The 19,177-nt window shown below is 42.2% G+C and overlaps 1 protein-coding gene across 2 annotated transcripts in view; it reads left to right on the forward strand.

The window, feature by feature from the left end:
• Positions 1-19,177, forward strand: part of CPLX1 (complexin 1) — a 129,405-nt gene that overhangs the window by 58,021 nt on the left and 52,207 nt on the right. For both annotated transcript variants that reach the window (XM_074813048.1, XM_074813049.1), the window contains exon 3: positions 15,499-15,674. In XM_074813048.1, coding sequence (XP_074669149.1) covers positions 15,499-15,674 — 176 coding nt within the window. The remainder of the gene's footprint in view (positions 1-15,498; positions 15,675-19,177) is intronic.

The following is a 19,177-nucleotide window of genomic DNA, read 5'->3' on the forward strand; positions in this document are numbered from 1 at the left end:
ATTCATTCCCCTGCCCCCAGCCTAGTGCTGAAATTTAATAATCTATGGGTATAAACTCCAATTTTACCTTAATCCTAATCTAGGCTCAACACCATGCACTGCTGGAGCAGCAGTCCAACAGGATAAGAGCACAGGTCACTTGAGCCCCCCCATCCTGTTGCTGTTCATAGTGAAGGCCTTAAGAATAGAGGAAGTTTAGAATCATGTTTCCCCAAGTATTTTCCCAGCTTACAACAGTGCTGGTTCAGGAACCTCTTGAACAGAAAGTAGTTTCTTTATATTTAGTAGCCCTCATTTTCTTCTTGATCTTTTCTATTCTCTTCTCCATGCCATGGAAATTTACAGGATTTGCAGTATTCTGTGGTGAGGAATTTCGCAGGTCAGTTACTTGCTTTATCAATTAACCACATTCTTCTGCAGCCCATCTATCTGAAATAACCACATACTTCTGTTTCTTTGGAGTTTTCCTCAGTCTAATTTTGTCTGAAGCTTGCTTCCTCCTTAGCTCCTGCTTAGCTCTTATATTTAAAGAGACAGTGAATAGTCATTCCTTCTCTCAGTCATTCCTGATTCTATAGAGCTCCAGCCACGTGTCTTACTCCCTGACAGGAAAGTTCCACTCTATTAACAGTTTCTTGAATCGAAGCTGTCCCATGCATATCATCCTTGATGTCCTACTTTCATGTCACCTCATTTACCTTGACAAGCTGCACAGACCTTTCCTGCAGTGCAAATGGAGTCTAAATTACACATTTATGTGAACCTACACCTGTTCATGACAGATGCTGACTGCATACACACACCACAAAATGCAGTGTGCTCCTCTCCAGTTACCACTTCAGACCATTGCTGATAGTGGACATTGATAACTTTGTTTCACTGCTAGAAGATCTTTCTACCCTTTGATTAGCAAATTTCTTTTGACTTAATTTAAAAGATGTTCAGTTCCTATGGCTGAGAATATGTTATCTTTAAATCTTTTTTAAATCCTTTTTTTCCCATGCGTAGAGTGAATGGTGAGCTCTCAGCTTTACACAGGAAAAAAATGTGCAGCTTCTCAGTATTGCAGCCCATCTGTCTGCAAAAATGAGACTGAATCCAGTTGTAGTTGAGGTTGCAGATGGGTTGAAAAGAGCAGTCCCTCCTACTAATTCTTCTGGAGTGTGTTTGTTAAACATCTCAATGCTGAAACTGTCCTTTTGATGTCCTTCCTCATGCCTGCAGTTCTGAGTTGTAAACGAGGATCCTAAATTTATTTAATTGGCTGTTGAAGTGAACAGCATTTGTTTCTCTATGTAAAGCTTTTACTTGTGCCATTCCCTCCTTTCCCCTGCATACGATCTCTGTGTATGACTACAGCATGACAGGACAGGAAAAACAAGGCCAAGTACAGCAAGGCACACGTTGGATTGTGTCTTTAACAGCAAGCAAGCTATAACCTTGGAAAGATGGTATTCGTGCTGTCACGTCAGCCTTGCTGCAGTGACTTGTTTCCAGAGCAAGTACTAGGCTTGGCCTGAACTAGTTCCTCATGGCAAATGATTGTTCTGCTGATCAAGGATGCCAATTAAACTCAGACACCAGAGTGAAAAGAGTAGGCTGATTTTACTGTTAATAATCAAAGGATATAACTAAGTAGTACAGAAAATAAGCAATAAGAAAAATACAGAATAGTACACTTATTACTACATACAGTTAAGCAAGGCAATGCACCTAATCATTACTACATGACGGGGAGAATATTGATTAAGAAAGATACATCACCACATGCATACGTTACCAACATCGAGATCTGCAGTTGCTGAGGAGCCTTGGTTACAGCGAGGATTTGGAGAACCTTTCCCTGCAAGTGGGAAGTTCTACACGATACATCCATCCGTAGGTGAGACATCCAAAGTCACGGCAAGAGGGTCCAGCCTTACGTACCAAAAATCAGCAAGCCAGAATAGCTGGCACCTTTGTTTTGAGCAGAAACATCTGGTTTCATCCTCCTGTTGGATTCCACCCAAAGCCTGGCCAGGGCTCAGGGGGGAGAACCAAGGGAGTTTCTAACAAGGCCAAACACTTGGGTTCTCAGCCTTGAACAAGGCTAAACAAGGGAAGTTGGATACACATTCTCACAGCATTTCATCCTCACTACTAATTACATTCTGTCTAAGCTACATTTTTCACTAGTGAGCATACGTATTTCGTTAATGATCAGATACTAATAATTAATGCTAATGGTAATACAGATTTTACTAATTAACAGATACTAATAATGGATAACGTTTGGTTGTGATGTTCATCTAGAGGTCAACTTTGTTTTGGGGCCTGTTATTTAGGCCCTAGCACTACAATGATGTATGCACTTGTCAGCACTATGTTGCACTGCAGAAGCATGTCTTTACTGCATTGGTGACAGTGGGTTAAAAACAGTCTCTTTCTCCAACATTAGCTTATTCCAGTTGAAGCTTGAGGGCTTGGGGTCTCTATGTATCAGGTTTTCTTGTTTGGTATGGAAAGCTTTATATTTGGTCCTTGAGCTCCTTTGGGTCTCAAGACTTGTGGTCATGGGGAACAGCAGTGGTGTAATAGCAGTACTCCCTCTAGGGTTAAGGGATTTTTATGAGATGCTAATTTCACATTCTCTCATAGAAAGTAGGTAGTAAAAAGTCATTTATTTTCTCTCTTGGACTAGGGTAGGGAAAGACAGCATTCTTAACATACAGTAAACACTGTGGTTCTGGATCCTGATGATCTTTTGTAGATAGATAGCCACAGGGGTGTTGAGATGCTCTTAGGAATTCCCCTGCTCTCTCTTGGATGGCTTGGGTGGGCAGAGAGCTCCTAACTGTCTGGGAACTACCTGGGTTCAGCAGCACTACTAACATCACCAACAGCTTGGAAAGGAGTGTGGTGGAGGACCTACTTGGGATACCTCCCAGATGGGTTCATCCAGGCGCATCAGCTATTATTATGAGCACACATGGAAGCAGGTACAGAAGCTCTGCTTCCACTAAAAATACTGGCCTGAGATCTGAAAACAGTATTCTCTCCTCTTACCTACTGCAAATACTGCAGTGCTCAGGTTCATAACAAAGAGAGGACAGTGTAGCTGGTGAGCTGTGTTTGGATTCTCCCTGAGTCTAGAGGAGTGGAGACAGGGACACCAGGACCAAACTCAGAGGTGCAGAATTTTCCATTCAAAGTCAGCTATTGCTGAAGTCTCATGTTATCTTCCAATTACATTACTTCATTCTTAAGTCTGCATCATGTTATTTCTGGTCCATTTTGGCAGTAATGACACACTGAGTCATATTTTTGCATTCAGCATAATACATAGGGGATGGAGTGGTGAAAAAAAATGGAATGAGAGAATTTAACAGTCATCTTTCCTCTAGGTGAGAGACCTCATTGTGATGCTTCTGTGACAGGATTACGCTACTTGACAAGCCATTGAATATTACACACTTCTAATGTGAAACAGTTTGGTAATAATTCAGATACAAATCTGTGAATACAAGGGTCCAAGGAAAAAAATGGCACTTTTTAGCATGATATTGGAATCTCAGATTATGAAGTAGTCATTCACCAAGTGAATATGGTGGTCCTTTCTTCATGGCTGTGAGGGATACCACTCCCCCCACCTTAAAATTCTTAAAGAAGAACATAATGAATCCCAGTTGATTGTGCTGGATTTGCTGATGAGGTATTTAGAACTGTATGCTATACTTCTTGCCCAGGGCAAAGCTGTACCATACTGTAGTAATCAAGTTTTTGAGCATGGCTGCCCCCTCAGAGTCTCTTTCAAACCCTGGCTATTCTATTGCTCAGATAAGGCAACATATGTGGCCTTAAAGAAAGACTTGAGGAGGTCTGCTTTCTACCCTCCTACTGTACCGTTCATTCTGCAGGACAGCAAGAGAGACAGTGTCTCTGGAGAACAGGCTTAACAGACCCACAACAATAGACAGCTGTTCATATTTCCATTAAGTATAGTTGGTGTCTGAGCAGTCCTGACCACCATTTACAATACTGACTCTAGAGCGCAAGAGAATGTAACATTCATCCAGTAATAAATGCAGGATGAATGAAGCTGTTCCTGTGTAAATCCAGACAATTTCAAGGAGTCAGAACAACAGGCTTACACAACTGTTTCGTTGTCTTTTTCACAAGATAGGCATTTATAAATATACATTTTCTTTTAGAACTGCATTGTTGGCTCTTTCATTTATGTAATATTTCTGTGAGTTGAGGTTTATCTATAACTGTGAGCCATTAAAATCTTGCTTTCCTCATCTTTCATCCCTAAATGAGTATGTGAAATCTCAAATTGGGCGTTTTAAAAATCTGTAAAAAATTTTCCAAAAAATATTTTCTTCTGGTTCAGAAGTGTTCCATGACCTTCAATTTTCTTTTGACTCTCCTGCAGTAAAAAGAAAGTACAGAAATGACATCAGTTATGTTTCTTGCCCAATTATCTCCAGATCCCTTGAGCTTTTCTGAGTAATTCTATAGACTGAGGTAATTCCGTATCATGTTAAAAAATGCATAGATCAATAGCAGGCATGGCCTATATATTAAAAAGTGTGAGAGAGAGAGCTACTGATGGAAGACTGAAAATAGAACAAGCACATCTTGTACAATCAAGGCTGTAAGGTGACTTGCAAGAGGTCTTTGCTCCCTTGTTGTCTAACTGCACTGTGGGACTTTTTTCTTCTGAACTTTACTATAAAATTCTGCAGGAAACTTTGCTACCTTCCTTCTTTTAAGAACATTTGTGCTGAGGTCTTCATGTTCTAGAAAGGTTGTGCTGGTCTCATTATGATGGAGACTGAACAAGACACCAGAGTATGAAGGAGGCACCAAGAGCAAAGTCATTTAGACTCTTCTCATATGTTCTCCATGTGTGTGGGTTCTCTTCTGAATGATGCATGAAGAATGCTGCTGAATCAGGATTTTGTATGATTCAGGATTATGCAGCCTGGCTATGTTATACGAGACAGAGTTACGTAGCCTGATGGAATGACCACAGAAGTTGATGGCAAGCTGGGCAATCATTGTGGACTATTGTCCTGATGGCCTTGCAAGGATAGTTTGGTGAGTCCTTTGATGTTCTGCTTCACAGGAGGGAAATCCTGCCTTGGTCTTGCTTTCAGATGAGGTAAAGATTTAGATTAAATTATAAGTGGAAAATCTTTTGAATATTGTAATAGTGGTACTGAATTTATACAATAGTGCTACTGTATGTTTGGACAGGAAAGGGCTCTCCTTGTTATTGGGTTAGTGTGTGGCTAAGTTCTGATTGGTGCTTCAGGTGGCCATATGGGTCTTTCTCACTCAAGCTACAATCATGACTTCTGCTTTGAAAAAGGGAGACTGCTTCACCTTGGCATCCTCAGAACAGCCTATGATACAAACTTCAGTAGTGTTAGATAGCAAATGATAAAACCTACCTTAGGAGCTGTCTCACAAATCTGTTTCTGTCAATATAAAAAGAAAGAGCAGCCTTTGTTTTGAGGCTGTTACCCATTGGGGTCTGCAGGACCAAGAAACACAATGGTGTGAAAGAGAAGGTCTACCTCCAGGGTAGAAAAATGTGCTACAGAAATGCCACTTGTTTCGGTTTGGGAGTAGAAGATATTTCTTGTTCTTTGCAGATATTTGAAGGAAATGGACTTACCTTGGGATGTTCTTAGTCCTGAGAGATGGTGTTCTGGATGTCAGAGTAGATTTACTGCTCACAGACTATCAGGAAAAAATGGCAAAGTTTTTTTGTTGAGGTGTTCAAAGGCCTGAGTTGCAGACTGTGTGATAAGATTCTTGAAAATAATTTGCAGACAGTGACAAAAGTGTAAACTCACCTTGGTAAAAGGGAAGAGAGTAACGTGGAGTTCAGAGTTGTGTTAATCAACTCTAAAGTTTAAACCAGAGTGTGGTGCATCTGAAAAGAGACAATAGCCAGGACAAATGCAGAACCTTTGTTTACTGAGTAAGGAGGCATAGGGATGATATTCTGACACTCTCTAGCTGTTTGTGAAGGCAGCTTCTTCAGGTCTCTCTTCTATGGTTACAGACTTAAAAGGACTTGCAGATCAGACATTTCACACTGAATCTGCTTCTTGCCAGGCCAAAGATTTTAAGGTTTCTAGGTAAGATACAACCATCACAGGATAACAAAAAATTATGGTTTTGAAAATAACCTCACACATCTTACGGTTTATCAGACTTGAAGCGTGAACAACAGTTCAGCGAACTTTTCCCTTAAGTTAGACATTAATAGAATTATTTCTCTTGTTCTGTTTTTTTTTTTTTTTTTTTATTCTCTAGTTTTTTTTTAAATGTATTTTCAGCCTTCCATTTGCACTTCCAGTCTTTTAGATCATGAAACAATGCTAATGACTGCCTTGCCATTGTGATTTTTGTTTAATACTTTTTTACAAATAAAGCCATATGTCTCAGGCTGAAAGAGACTTCAGTTCTTTGTTTTTCATGACAGAGTTTTGACATCTCAGATTTCTTGAAAGCTTTGAACTCATCAGAGTCCAACTGCTCCAGTACTGCTTCCTCTCCATCTTTTGGGATCTTTTTTGGTTTTGCAGCTTTCTGAGAATAGTCCATTTAGCCACCTGCATGGAATCCTTGAAAAGGTCAGGCAACCATCTTGCTAAGTTCCATAGTAACAGATCAGACCCAAGGGCATTGGACAGACAGCAGTGTTTAGAAAACACTGTGCAAAATGTGCTAGTTCTTTCATGAGCCGATTCTGTCTGCAGTTGCTAATAGCTCTAAATTATGGAGACAGGTGACCAGAAAAGCAAGTTTATCCATTGCATGTCTGTTTCAGCAGACTGGAATACTCAATGCTGCATTCTAAACTTGCCTGAAGGTAGCAGCACATTGTCAACTTGTTTCAGGAAATCCTTGTCCTAAAGTTTCACTGGAGCCCCAACAGAAAATCTACAAGGTGGGTGTGTGTATGTGGGGGGAGAGAGGAGACCGTTCATGCTGCATAATTTTTGCATGGATCAAAGACAGTGGGAAGCAGCAGGTAAGAATGGGCTGGGAGCATCTGCAGGGCTTCTTTGTGAGGACAGCATAGCCTAATGGTAGTATGGAGGTAGTTCCCTCAAGTCACGGTGATGGGCAAGCCTAGGGATGCATGCAGGGAAGGATCAGACTGGGCACAGCTGCTGGAAGGATGCAGTCAGGACTTCCTTGTCAAGTCACCCCATAGGAGGGAATGACCTAAGGCTCTGCAGCAGGTGGCACAGAGACTGCTGCGTGAGAAGTCACTCAGTGCAGTTGCAGAGCTTTGAAGCACCTCTCATGTGAAGCCAAAACCACACTCCTCTGTCTCCATTTCACCAAGGAAGGCCTTGCAACCTAGGACTCCTCATTTGCACCTACATGCAAAAGACATTGCAAATTACACTGTTCTTGTTCTGCAGTGTGTGTCCCTCTTTGCTGACTCTGGGCTAGCTTTGGTAGTTCTCTGCAAGGATAGGGATTGTGAAAGGTGCCACACAACTCCCTTTGTCAAGGAGACCTTTCAGGCATTGACAGAGAATCCTGTCACCTCAAATGATGTCATATCCATTAAGAAGACTGTTTGGGTTATGACATGGATGATTTCAGAAGTAACATCTCTGAAGCAACTTTTTCTTCTTTTTTTAATTGAGGGAAGGTAATGGCTTTTGATAGCTTCTGTTCCGAAAGTCTTGGAGGCACATTTTGCCTTTTACTGTCTGAATTTTTCCTTCCAGATAGATTTGGGGTTTGGGGGTTTGTTTGGGGTTTTATTTATGTTCCCATATTATTTATATTATGTTTATGTTCCCATCAGTGCTGCATTGTAGATGAAACTCCCACATAGAACTGAAATAGCCCAATCTGCAGAGAGGAGAGAGCTAGTCTGACAAGCACATACAATGTTTTTGTGTGTGTCAGTGTATACATTATGTTTTTGTCTGTGGGTGTATGAAGAAACTGCTGAGAACAAACCAAATTTAAGGAGTTTCTTTCAGGGCGTAGTGTGTCTGCAATCACTGTTATTTCTTGATTATGGAAGTTCCCCAGCTTCTCATGAACACTCTGTCTCTTCTACTCACAGCCTGCCTACTGACCCTCAGGCTTGAGAAAACATGACAAATCACTGACAGAAAATATGTTAACATTTCTTCAAGCAGAACTTTATCACATGCAATAAGCTGAGGTTTGCAAGCACTTGATTTGAACAACAGCCTGTTACAAAGAACATATTTCTCTGTCTGGTATAGTACCACCCCACTAGTATCACTGTGTCTGCCAAGAAGCATCACAACACCAGTGTATTGTTATGCTGCATCCACATTTCTTCAAGTATATTAAGAAAATAAATGAAGGTGCATTAATTATTTCTAAGGAGTTCCTACCTTTTCTGATAGATAAGTAATTTCACCAGTAAGAGTATATTACAGCTGTTTAAACATTTCTTGCTGCTATGAAGAGGTTCACAATGATCTCATCAGAAGAACTAAACTGCGTGGGAAAGGCTTGTAGTGATTGTTGAAGATTTGACTGCAGTCCCTTTAAAACATTGCTGTGGGAGAATGTTGTGTTTCAGTGATGGTTTAGCTCGTGGCCAATGACAATGCCCTTATGCAGTATCATTTCTTCCTGCCAATAGGCTCCTACAGGCGTCTCCTTCAATGAGGCATGTCTTCCTGGGAAATCTGCTGGGGCAGGGGAACGGTTTGCAATCTGCCACCCAGCCACTGAGAAAGCAACCAAGGCAGCCATAACATCTTGCTAAAATGTCTGGTGTTCTGACTTTGCTTTGTTTTGTTTTTTTAAATAATTTGTTTGTTTGTTTTCTTGTTCTTAATACAATTAAACAAATTAATCTGACTTTGGTGTTAGCATAATGTCTTGAAGCTAACGGGTATAATCTGAGTACCTTGGAACACAGAAGTCGACATAGGGAGCAGCATTTAATGCCCCTCCATGGCAGCAGAGGTAGATGACTTGCCTTCTACCAGAGGGAGAAGTCATGTTGTTCTGACTTTTTCAGTCTCACTGCTCTCTTTAGATGGGTTTGAGCCTGCTGCCAATTGTGGAACACTGTATGTATATGTAGTAAACATGGCACCAAAGTCACTGTTGTATGGTGTTGCTCAAGTCTCTGTTAGTTTTTCTTTAAAGCAACAGGGAGATTCCAGTCAGCAGGATTGCCTGACAGGCTGATGTTGTCTGGGCTTTCTGGATAGGTTCATCATCCTCATCAGTCAGAAACCATGGGGAAGACTGTCATTTGCCAAGTCAACAGAGAAGGTCTGGAATTTGTCACTAGCATGAATTTTGGAAATCTATTAGAGCAGCAAAGATTTGCACACTTAGCAATCTTTTTTTTTGATTCAGTTGTTCTTTCTGTGCCAAAGTGAATAATCTCTGTGAACTGGGGAAATAGAACTGAAACAATCATAAATCCCAGGCACATAAATATTGTGGCAAGCAGAAATGCTTTCTAGTTCTTTTTCTGTTGGAACTGCTAGCTGCATATGACTAATGCCTGGATACTGCAGTAGGCTTATGTGAACAAGCTGCCCAGGTTCTCTTCTCCATCAGTAGATATCCTTCCAGCAAGTCCAGAGGACAATTCCCCTCCTTGGCCAGAAGAATATCATCCCAAGCTCTGTGACTATCTGGAGTAGATCTTCACGGACTGGGAAGGGAACCTGGCCAGCTGGCTTGTGACATGTGGCTAGCAGAGATTATTTGTAGCTGCACCCTAGCTGGATCATAGAGGTCAGGAGGACAAGACAAGCATTTGCCAGGGATTATTGATCAGAACAGGAACAGAAGCCATGCATTTATGGTATAGAGGAAGTTGTCCCTGCTTTTTGATTGTGGGGTTGCACGGACAGTCCCCCTGAGAATGGGACTGCACCCTTCCAGGTGTAGTTACAGAGTTCTTACTCAAAAATGCCTGCCTCCAGAGGGTTTACAATGCAGACAGTGAAGATGAACAAAATTCCTAAGAAGGAGAAATGGAGATATGTCCCAAAGTGCATACAGCAGTTCTGGAACAGAGGTGGCAACAGAATCTCCCCCATGGGACCTTCTCAAGTGAGCTCACCACTTTTCCAAACAGTCTATTTCCATTTAACAGGAGTATTATTTTACCACTGATGATTCTCTTTTCTTTTATTTTTTTCCTTCTCCCTTCTCCCTTCCCCTTTCTCCTTCCTTCCTTCTCCATTCTCTCTTCTCTTTTCCAGACAGTCTATTTGCAATTAACAGGACTATTATTTTACCAGTGACTTTTTTCTTTTATATTCTTTTTCCCCTCCTCCTTCCTTCCTTCCTTCCTTCCTTCCTTCCTTCCTTCCTTCCTTCCTTCCTTCCTTCCTTCCTTCCTTCCTTCCTTCCTTCCTTCCTTCCTTCCTTCCTTCCTTCCTTCCTTCCTTCCTTCCTTCCTTCCTTCCTTCCTTCCTTCCCTTCCCTTCCCTTCCCTTCCCTTCCCTTCCCTTCCCTTCCCTTCCCTTCCCTTCCCTTCCCTTCCCTTCCCTTCCCTTCCCTTCCCTTCCCTTCCCTTCCCTTCCCTTCCCTTCCCTTCCCTTCCCTTCCCTTCCCTTCCCTTCCCTTCCCTTCCCTTCCCTTCCCTTCCCTTCCCTTCCCTTCCCTTCCCTTCCCTTCCCTTCCCTTCCCTTCCCTTCCCTTCCCTTCCCACTGAGCACTTCTGCAGGTTGATTCTGTGACTTTAGCGTTTCTATGTGAAAGCTGCATTGATCTCAGTCAGCTATTGTGGGATTCAGTCATGGGATGTGCTGCTCCTGTGACAGACACCAGGCACTTTAAGAATTTACTTTCCTCCAGTTCAGATACAGTATCTGTTTGAGTTTGTGCTCTTCACCATTTTCCTTGCAAAATTCACTTCAGTCATTTTCAGTTGCCATTGAAACCACTTCTGAGGTCTCACAGAATCACAGAATATCTGAGGTTGGCAGAGATCCACATCAGTTGTCTAGTCCAATCCCATTCTCAAACAGGGTGACCTATAGCAGATTTCTCAAGATTGTGGCCTATGAAGTTTTGAATATCTCCACAGACAGACTCCACAGCCTTTCTGCAACCCCATTTTTTTTTCCTTATGTTTAAATGGAATTCCCTGAATTTCAGTTTGTATACATTCTCTCTTCTCACCAGTGAGAAGAGCCTGGCTCCCTCTTACTCATGCCTTTTCATGAGGTATTTACGCACACTACTGAGACCCCCCCGAACCTTCTCTTCTCCAGGCTAAACAGTCTCATCTCTCTCAGCCTCTCCTCGTGTAAGAGATCCTTGAGTGTCCTAACCACCTTCATGGCCCTTTGGTGGCTTACACCAGTAGCTCCATCTCTCTCTTTTATCTGGGAGTCCAGAACTGGCCACATAACTCCAAATTTGATATCACCAGGGATGAATAGAAGGGAAGGATCCCTCAATCTGCTGGCACACTCCTCCTAATGCAGCCCAGGAGGCTGTTGACCTTCTTTGCTTCAAGGACACATTGCTTCTTCATAGTCAGCATGCTGTCCACCTCGACACCTTTACTGGAAAACTGCTTTCCAGACAGCTGACCTGCTTTCCAGCTGTTTCACAAGGGATTGTCTCCCACATGTTCTCAAACAACTGAGTTACTGTTTTTCAGATGGCTGATGACAATTTAAACCAGCAAATTCACATGAAAGTGTATCTGAGTGCACTCATAGTATTTGGCTGAACACCTGATTGCCTAGTTCTTTAGCCTGTATGTATCAAGGGAATGATGATTAGTTTGGAATGCCTGCCATGCCACTTGTCTTCTAAACAAACCACCTCTGAGATGCTTTCTCTCATGGAAGTTTTTTATCCTTCAGGGTAGGGCTGTTTATTATAGCCAGAAAGGTGACAGTTTGCACATGTTGTTCTGGAGCTTTAGCCATTTCTATGTTCTTCCTGTGGCCTTGTCTAGAGATATTGGAAATAATGTTGATTGAAGCTCCTTACTGATTAGTAATTACTTTGGCATTTTCTGTCTTCTCTTTATGTCAAGGTAGATGTTATGCTTGGGATGTGAAAGAAGACAAAAAGACTCAGGCTTATTATATGAACATATCCAGTAATTGTGTCCTTCTCTGCTGTTTCTTTGGAAGCTTCAAAAGTAGGCTTGAGGACAGAACTTCTGTGCTTTCCTTCTGCTTGTGCCTGTAACTGCAGCATCTCAGTTGCATGCAAATTAATTATCTGGAACCTCCACTGCAGAACTGCTAAAACCAGAAACTGTTATTCAGAGAATGTTAACAACAAAGCCTAAAATTTAGGATGAAGAAGAAATGAGAGAGAAAAAAAGCTTTTCTATACTAGAAGTAACACAAGAGTTAGGAGTTAAAATGTGGTGTAAAACTTTGCTTCTCATAATACATTTCCTTCCAATTGGTTAATAGTGATACCACAGTGCAGCATTCCACACATTTAGAAGGTGGCTTTGAATTCAGGGGTGAATTAAGAGAGTCTGTGAGGATCCTGAAGCTACATTCTTGTTCTTGTAGGTGTCCTGTGTGCTGAGTAGTTGCAAAATCAAATGCCTAAAGTATTCAAAATCTTGGTCTTGTCTAAGAGATAAAAGAAAGTCTACACAACTTCATTCCTTACGTGATGAGCTGAGCTGACATTATAACTTAATGCTGGCTTAGAAGTAGTGTTTTGAGGGAAAAGAAAAATCCTTTTCTGCTACTGAATTCTGTTTTGTAACTAACTAGTGTATTACACTGTCTGGGTAGCTCTAAGTGGACAGAAGCTAAGAAGAGATAAACTTGATAGATTATTGAACCCATAAGTTTGATCATCAGTGGAAATATTTGTTGAGGGGAATCCAGAAATCAAGGGTTTGGTTACTGGCTTTGGTCATTGTCATGGTTTAAGCCCAGCTGGCATCTAAGCACCATGTGGCTGCTCACTCACTCTTCCCCCCTTTGGTGGGATGGGGAGAAGAATTGGAAGAGAAAGGTAAAACCTTGTGGCTTGACATAAGGACAGGTTATACAACAACACAAGAAAAGAAGAAGTAATAATAACAGTAGTACTAATAAAAGAATGTATAAAGTGAGTGATGCACAATGCAATTGCTCACCACCTGGAACCCAATGCTCAGCCTGTTCAGAGCCATGATCCCTCCACCTGCTGGCAAGCTCCCATAGCTATATACTGACCATGACATTATATGGTATTGAATATCCCCTTGGCTAGTTCGGGTCAACTGTCCTGGCTGTGCCCTGTCCCAGCTTCTTGTGGTAATTAACTCTATCCCAGATAAACCCAGGATGATCATAGATGATTTATGCACATTAGGACTGCTTAGGGAGGATGTGTGACCCAACTAGTTTTCATTGCCTTTCCACTTCCTATGAAATTCTAGCTTGCTTGCAATTTCAGTTAGCTTTCCTTGCATCCCAGAAAAGAATTCTCCAGATGGTCTGAGCAAATTTACCCTCAAAATGCAAGAGTTCCTGTATTACTCTGACCCTGCAGAGGAGGATGGAAAATGACAGTAGAGGAAGATTGACAGTAGCTGGGGACCATGAACATTCCAGCTGGGGTTTGTTTGGGGTCCCTGGATGTCTTCATCTTTTTATCCACAGGTTTTCCAACAGGATGGAATTTTCAAGAGGCTTGTGGTTAGCTATGGAGACAGTGATTTTACTGTTATTATTTCCCACCTGGTAAAAAACCCATCTACAACAACCAGATCTTGTCAGACTTAAAATGATCAGTTTCCCTGTGTTTCTCTATGGGATGTGTAAAGAGGCCATTTTTCTGTCACACTTTGGAGGATTGGAGGGTTGCTTTTGATTCAGGGCTGCTTTCAATTTAGGGCTTTGGGAAAACACAAAGACCTGGAAAAGAAATGTGGAGGGGAAAACCACATATCTCCTCACCTCTCAACAAATTCCTTGGTTGTTGTTAGAGGCAGTAGTTAATCTGATAACTGTCATCTCTGGGGCAATTCAGGAGGAATCATCCTGACAGGTTGCAGATGTTTCTCCCTCTAAAAACCGAGGTTCCACCATCGCCATCCCAAGAACTAAGATGGAAAGCAAGAACAAACACAGTCCTCCAGCACTATTGACAGGCTGAAGAGGTAATTTATAAGGGAGGGATAGAGGATTGTGAAGACCTCTTCCCTTCACTTAGCCTCTGATAATGCCAACAAACAATTATTTGAAAGGACTTTGACAGTGTCTCCTTCCAGTCTAAGGCTTTGAAAAGGCCAGATAACTTTGCCTTATGCAAGGCAAAAGATGTTAAATATGTATACATGTATGTGCATGTGAGTGTCTGTTACAAGGGTGTCTCAGATTAGCTCTGTTAAGTCTCAGCCTGCAAGAAGCCAATCTGGAGCTGTCCTTACCCAGGAACTAGGGGCAGTAACCAGTCACCCACAGTGTTCTTCCAGGGTGAAGGTACCTATTTTAGTAAATGATGCAGGGTTTTTTCCTGCTCCAGGCAAAGTCCAACACAAGTTCCAAAGGATACGTGTCTTCACTTCATCCATGTAACTGAGCTTTATCCTGCTGCAGACCTCCAGTGACCTGATGATGAATTATCATAGTAAATACTCTCATCCTTTCCCCAGCACCTTCTTTTCTCCCCAGTGGAATGATTGCTAGTATTTGGCAATAGAAGTACCTCTGAAATACAGGGTAAATGGCAGCCCTGTGGGGACAGAGGGGCATGCAAGAAGCCTTCCAATTTGCATGGCTGTGAAAGGGCTTTGCACAATAGCAAAGAGCTGCCTCAGGAGCACACAAGGGCTGAAAATTTGTGATCAGTGCGCATGCATGGGTAGAAAGAGGATCAGGCAAAGTGAGGATCCCATCTATTTACTAAGCATTAGAGACAGTGGTGTCCAAGGGTAAATAAGAGACATTCAGAGATGCTACTTCTTTTTGATACGTGGCAGAAGCCTAGAAATCATCAACAACTCCAAATGTTTTCTAATGCTGTGTGCTCATACCTGTCATAGGATGTGTAATTTCTGGAAACAATTAAGACTCTGATTACTCATCTCTGCAACTGAGATTTCAAATTCCTTTCCTAGCCCTGGTGTAATTTCTTCCTGGATGTACAACCTGCCTGTTACATTAAAGACCCTCAAAAAATCAATCTTCAGTCACTTGACTGGGCTGATGGAGTGAAAACATTGTGTGGACAGCATCTTGCCCCCTTCAGGACTGCAAACCAGTTGTGTTGCTGTCATGCAAGTCTACAGATGTAGTCTCTTCCTCTTGCTGCCGTGCTTCTTCCACCAGTGCTGGGTAACCCACTTGGTCAGACTGGGTGCTTTGCACACCTCCTGACTCTGTAGGGAATGTGTCTCCTTCTCAGTGGAAGAAGAAACCTTTCCAGATGCAGAGGGAGTGGAAGGAGGTCATGAGTGTGGGGAAGGAGAGAGCTGGCATCATGGTGGTTTTCCCACATTCTTACAGGTCTGACCTTCTCTTGTGCTTTCTCTAGGGGCTACCAAAGACATGGGGAAGATGTTGGGTGGGGATGAGGAGAAAGACCCAGATGCTGCCAAGAAAGAAGAGGAACGACAGGAAGCCCTCAGGCAAGAAGAGGAAGAGAGGAAAGCCAAATATGCCAAGATGGAGGCTGAAAGAGAAGTTATGAGACAGGGGATTAGAGACAAGGTAGGGATCTGACTTTCAGCACACACTGAACATACAAACCATAATGCTTATTTTAGAAGCACTGTTTTCAGCTGATTTGTGAGCAGTTCCCTGAGCACCTGGATAGAGCCAGGTAATTATTTTGTCACACTGAACTTTCTAATCTTGTTCACTGTCCCTCAACCTCTGTCCCTGTTTAAATGCACCTACCACACAGAAAAACCCTGGCAAATTTGAACTAGAGCACAAAGATGAGGGGAGAAAAATGCATGGTTTTCTCATCATCTGTTAAATGCTCATATTATTTTAAGATCATTTTAAGAGGTATCAAGAACTGTTCTGCAATTTCAGAAATTGGGGATTATGATTCTAAGAAAAGAAAGTATTTACAGGGAATTGTCTACCCATGACACTGCCAGAAAAAGGTATTCATACGATCATTTAAAAGAGGGTGTTAGTACCAGACAGACAGATTCAGAACCCCTACCTGGTCAAAATTTATTATTTTTATAATGTATTTAATGAATATATATCTAGATAGTGTAATATATTAATATAAACATATCAATGTGTGCAGTATATGTTTAATATATGTTTATAGGTGGAACTGTTTCTAAGCAATGACATAGGTCTGCATTAGACATGAGTGAAAAAACACAGTAATGAATTTCTGAGTTGCAGGCAGATGGGCTAATGCCCTCTTTTCACTGGTCACTGTCTTCTGCTAGAGCACTGAAGAGTTCTCAGAGGTAGATGGGGGTTGCATTTTTCTTGCTGTTGGACAAACTGCTGTAAAAGCATTTAAGACATCTGACATGCCCTTTATTACAAATCCAAGGTGATCTAGACTAGAATTCACACATCCGTGAGTAGGATGCATACAGCCTGAGCCTGGATGAAACACCCAGCCAACAGGGATTTCCTTGGGATACTGTCAGCAATCTAGATTTTGCTGAGTCAGACTGAGTATTGGGTGATGAAGTTTCTTGTAAATGCATTGATTCCTGATTGATATGTCAAAGGATTGTCTCTGCAGAGGCAGTAAACAGGGATACTTGGAGGAATGTTATTTAACCTCAGTCAGACCTCTGGATTGCAGCTTTTACAGTGATGTGGTGGGTTACCTTTAAGATTAGCAACAGGAAGTCCTGCTTTGGGGAGTGCACCCAGTTTGTGAAAATGTGGGAGCTCAGTTTCCTATGGTTTTCTTTCTCCTGGGGATAATCCCAGGTAGGATGCATTTGAAAGATGAAGCTGTTTTCTGCAGAATCGGAAAAGATGGATAAAGCTATAGAAAGGAGCTGTTGGTTTGAGGGTTTTTTTTAAGTTTCATAGTTCCATGAAAGAGAGAGATTACTTTGTCCTAAGAAAGAGATGGTTTTGATGATGTACAAGACTGTCTTTAAGTATTTGGAATTGGTCGCTGGAAATGTGAAACAAATGTTGCAAAAATAGAAAAAAGGGCTGGATTATTTCCTCCATTAATTGTTTATTTCGAAATTACCTTCATTTCTTAGCCAACTCCAGTAAAAGCAGAAATATAGGGAAGGAGAAAACCAAAACAGACATTCTGTCTGGTATGTATACATACACAAGTTGTTAGCAGGTATGAATTAAACCCAAAAAGTTTTCAGTATTATTGATCTCCCCGATGATATTTACTCATTTCTTACATAGAAGAGTGAGAAATGAGCACGTGCATTGGGTAAGTGAGTAGGAACAGATTATTATGTAGAATATAAGTTTGAAAGTGTCCTAGGTCATGAACTCACAGTCACAAAGTTACTCCCTTACTGCAGCTTAAGGATGTCAGGGAAACAACCCAAGGAATCATGGATGGCTTCATCAGTTAGCTGATATGTCTGTAGGTGAGGGCTACAGAAAAGACAAGCTCATCATGTTTGTTGCTTTGGACTTCTTGCCTTGTCTCTTCAACAGATGTGGTGAATGCACTCATGTTGAATCATGTTCTGTAATTCAAATGAATATGATGTAATATGAACCATGTTCTGTAATTCAAATGATAAAATTAGTATCTCAATGAACAGAAACATTGTCTGATCTCTTCCCTTTTAAATCTTTGATATTAAACCAGTGATGTGATTTTTTTTATCCAGTGCTTGTGATCTAATGAAGCTGTGGCTACTGTTCACTGTGTGTAGGCCTTAAAACAGATTTTCAGAGATGTATATGTATTGAATGGATGGAGAGGTACCATTATCTTGACTCTTCTCCTGCCTCCACAGCAGCTTTTGATAATTCAGGATAAAAACAAACCAAAAAAATTCCTTGCTTAGTTTAGTTCAGTGAAGATACTCTTTGTGCTGTAGACCAAAGAGTGTTTACAACTGGGTCATGGGCCCTATGGCTATGAGAAATCAACAGGTCTGGCTGTGAAACTCCCAGTGTGATGCTTTGCAAGACAGGGATAATATTGTGCCTTCCAAGAAGTGGGCTCTGAGGTGGACTGGAACAGTAATGATGACAGCCAAGAAGAATTTTAAGTACATGCTGTTTAACACCTTTGTTGGCACCATGGACAGTGGGATTGAGTGCACTCTCAGCAAGTGAATGACATCAAGCAGAGTGGTGCAGCTGATACGCTTGAGGGAAGGGATGCCATGGAGAAGGACCTTGACAGGCGTGAGAGGTAGGCCCATGCGAAACTGAAAGTTCAGCTAGGCCCAGTGCAAGGTGCTGCACATGGGTAGAGGCAATCCCAAGCACAAATACAGGCTGGACAATGAGTAGATTGAGAGCAGCCCTGCAGAAGACTTGAGAGTAGTATTGGATGGAAAAGTGAATATGAGCCAGCAATGTGTGCTCTCAAACCAGAAAGCCAACTGTATCCTGGGTTGTGTCAGGAGAATTGTGGCTAGCAGGTTGAGGGAGGTGATTCTCTCCTCCACTCCGCTCTCATGAGACCCCACCTGGAGTACTGTGTTCAGCTCTGGGACCCCAGTGTAGGAAAGACATGGATCTGTGTGCTGGTTTGAGTGAGTGGCAGGGGTTTTTTTGTAGCAGGGGAGGGAGCTACAGCAGTGGCCCCCTCTGAGAAGCTTCTTGAAGCACCCTGGGCTCTAAGTTGGACGTGCCTTGGCACCAAGGCCAGGCCAATTAGCTGCACCTCTGAGATAACATATTTAAGAAAGGGAACCTGGGGGGAGCTGTGGGAGTTGCAAGAAAAAGTTGCAAGGAGAACATCTGTGCGAACACCAAGGTCAATGGAAGAATGGAGGAGGATGCGGAAGAGGTGCACTGGAGCAAAGACTATCCTGTATCCTGTGCTAAGACATCAGGGACATCCCCCCCTGCCACCCATGGAGGTCTACAGTGGAGCATGTACTGATTTGCGGCCTGTGGGGAGCCCTACACCACGCCAGGTAACTGCACCCAAAGAAGACCGGGACCCTATGGGATGAAGGCACTGCTGTTGTAGTTAGGCGCTGGGAGGACTGCAACATGCCCACATGCCTGGGGGAGTCACTCATTGGAGAGTTTGTGGAGACCTTGTCTCCTGTGAG

The sequence above is a fragment of the Strix aluco genome, chromosome Z (assembly GCF_031877795.1).
Source record: "Strix aluco isolate bStrAlu1 chromosome Z, bStrAlu1.hap1, whole genome shotgun sequence".
Lineage (NCBI taxonomy): Eukaryota > Metazoa > Chordata > Aves > Strigiformes > Strigidae > Strix > Strix aluco.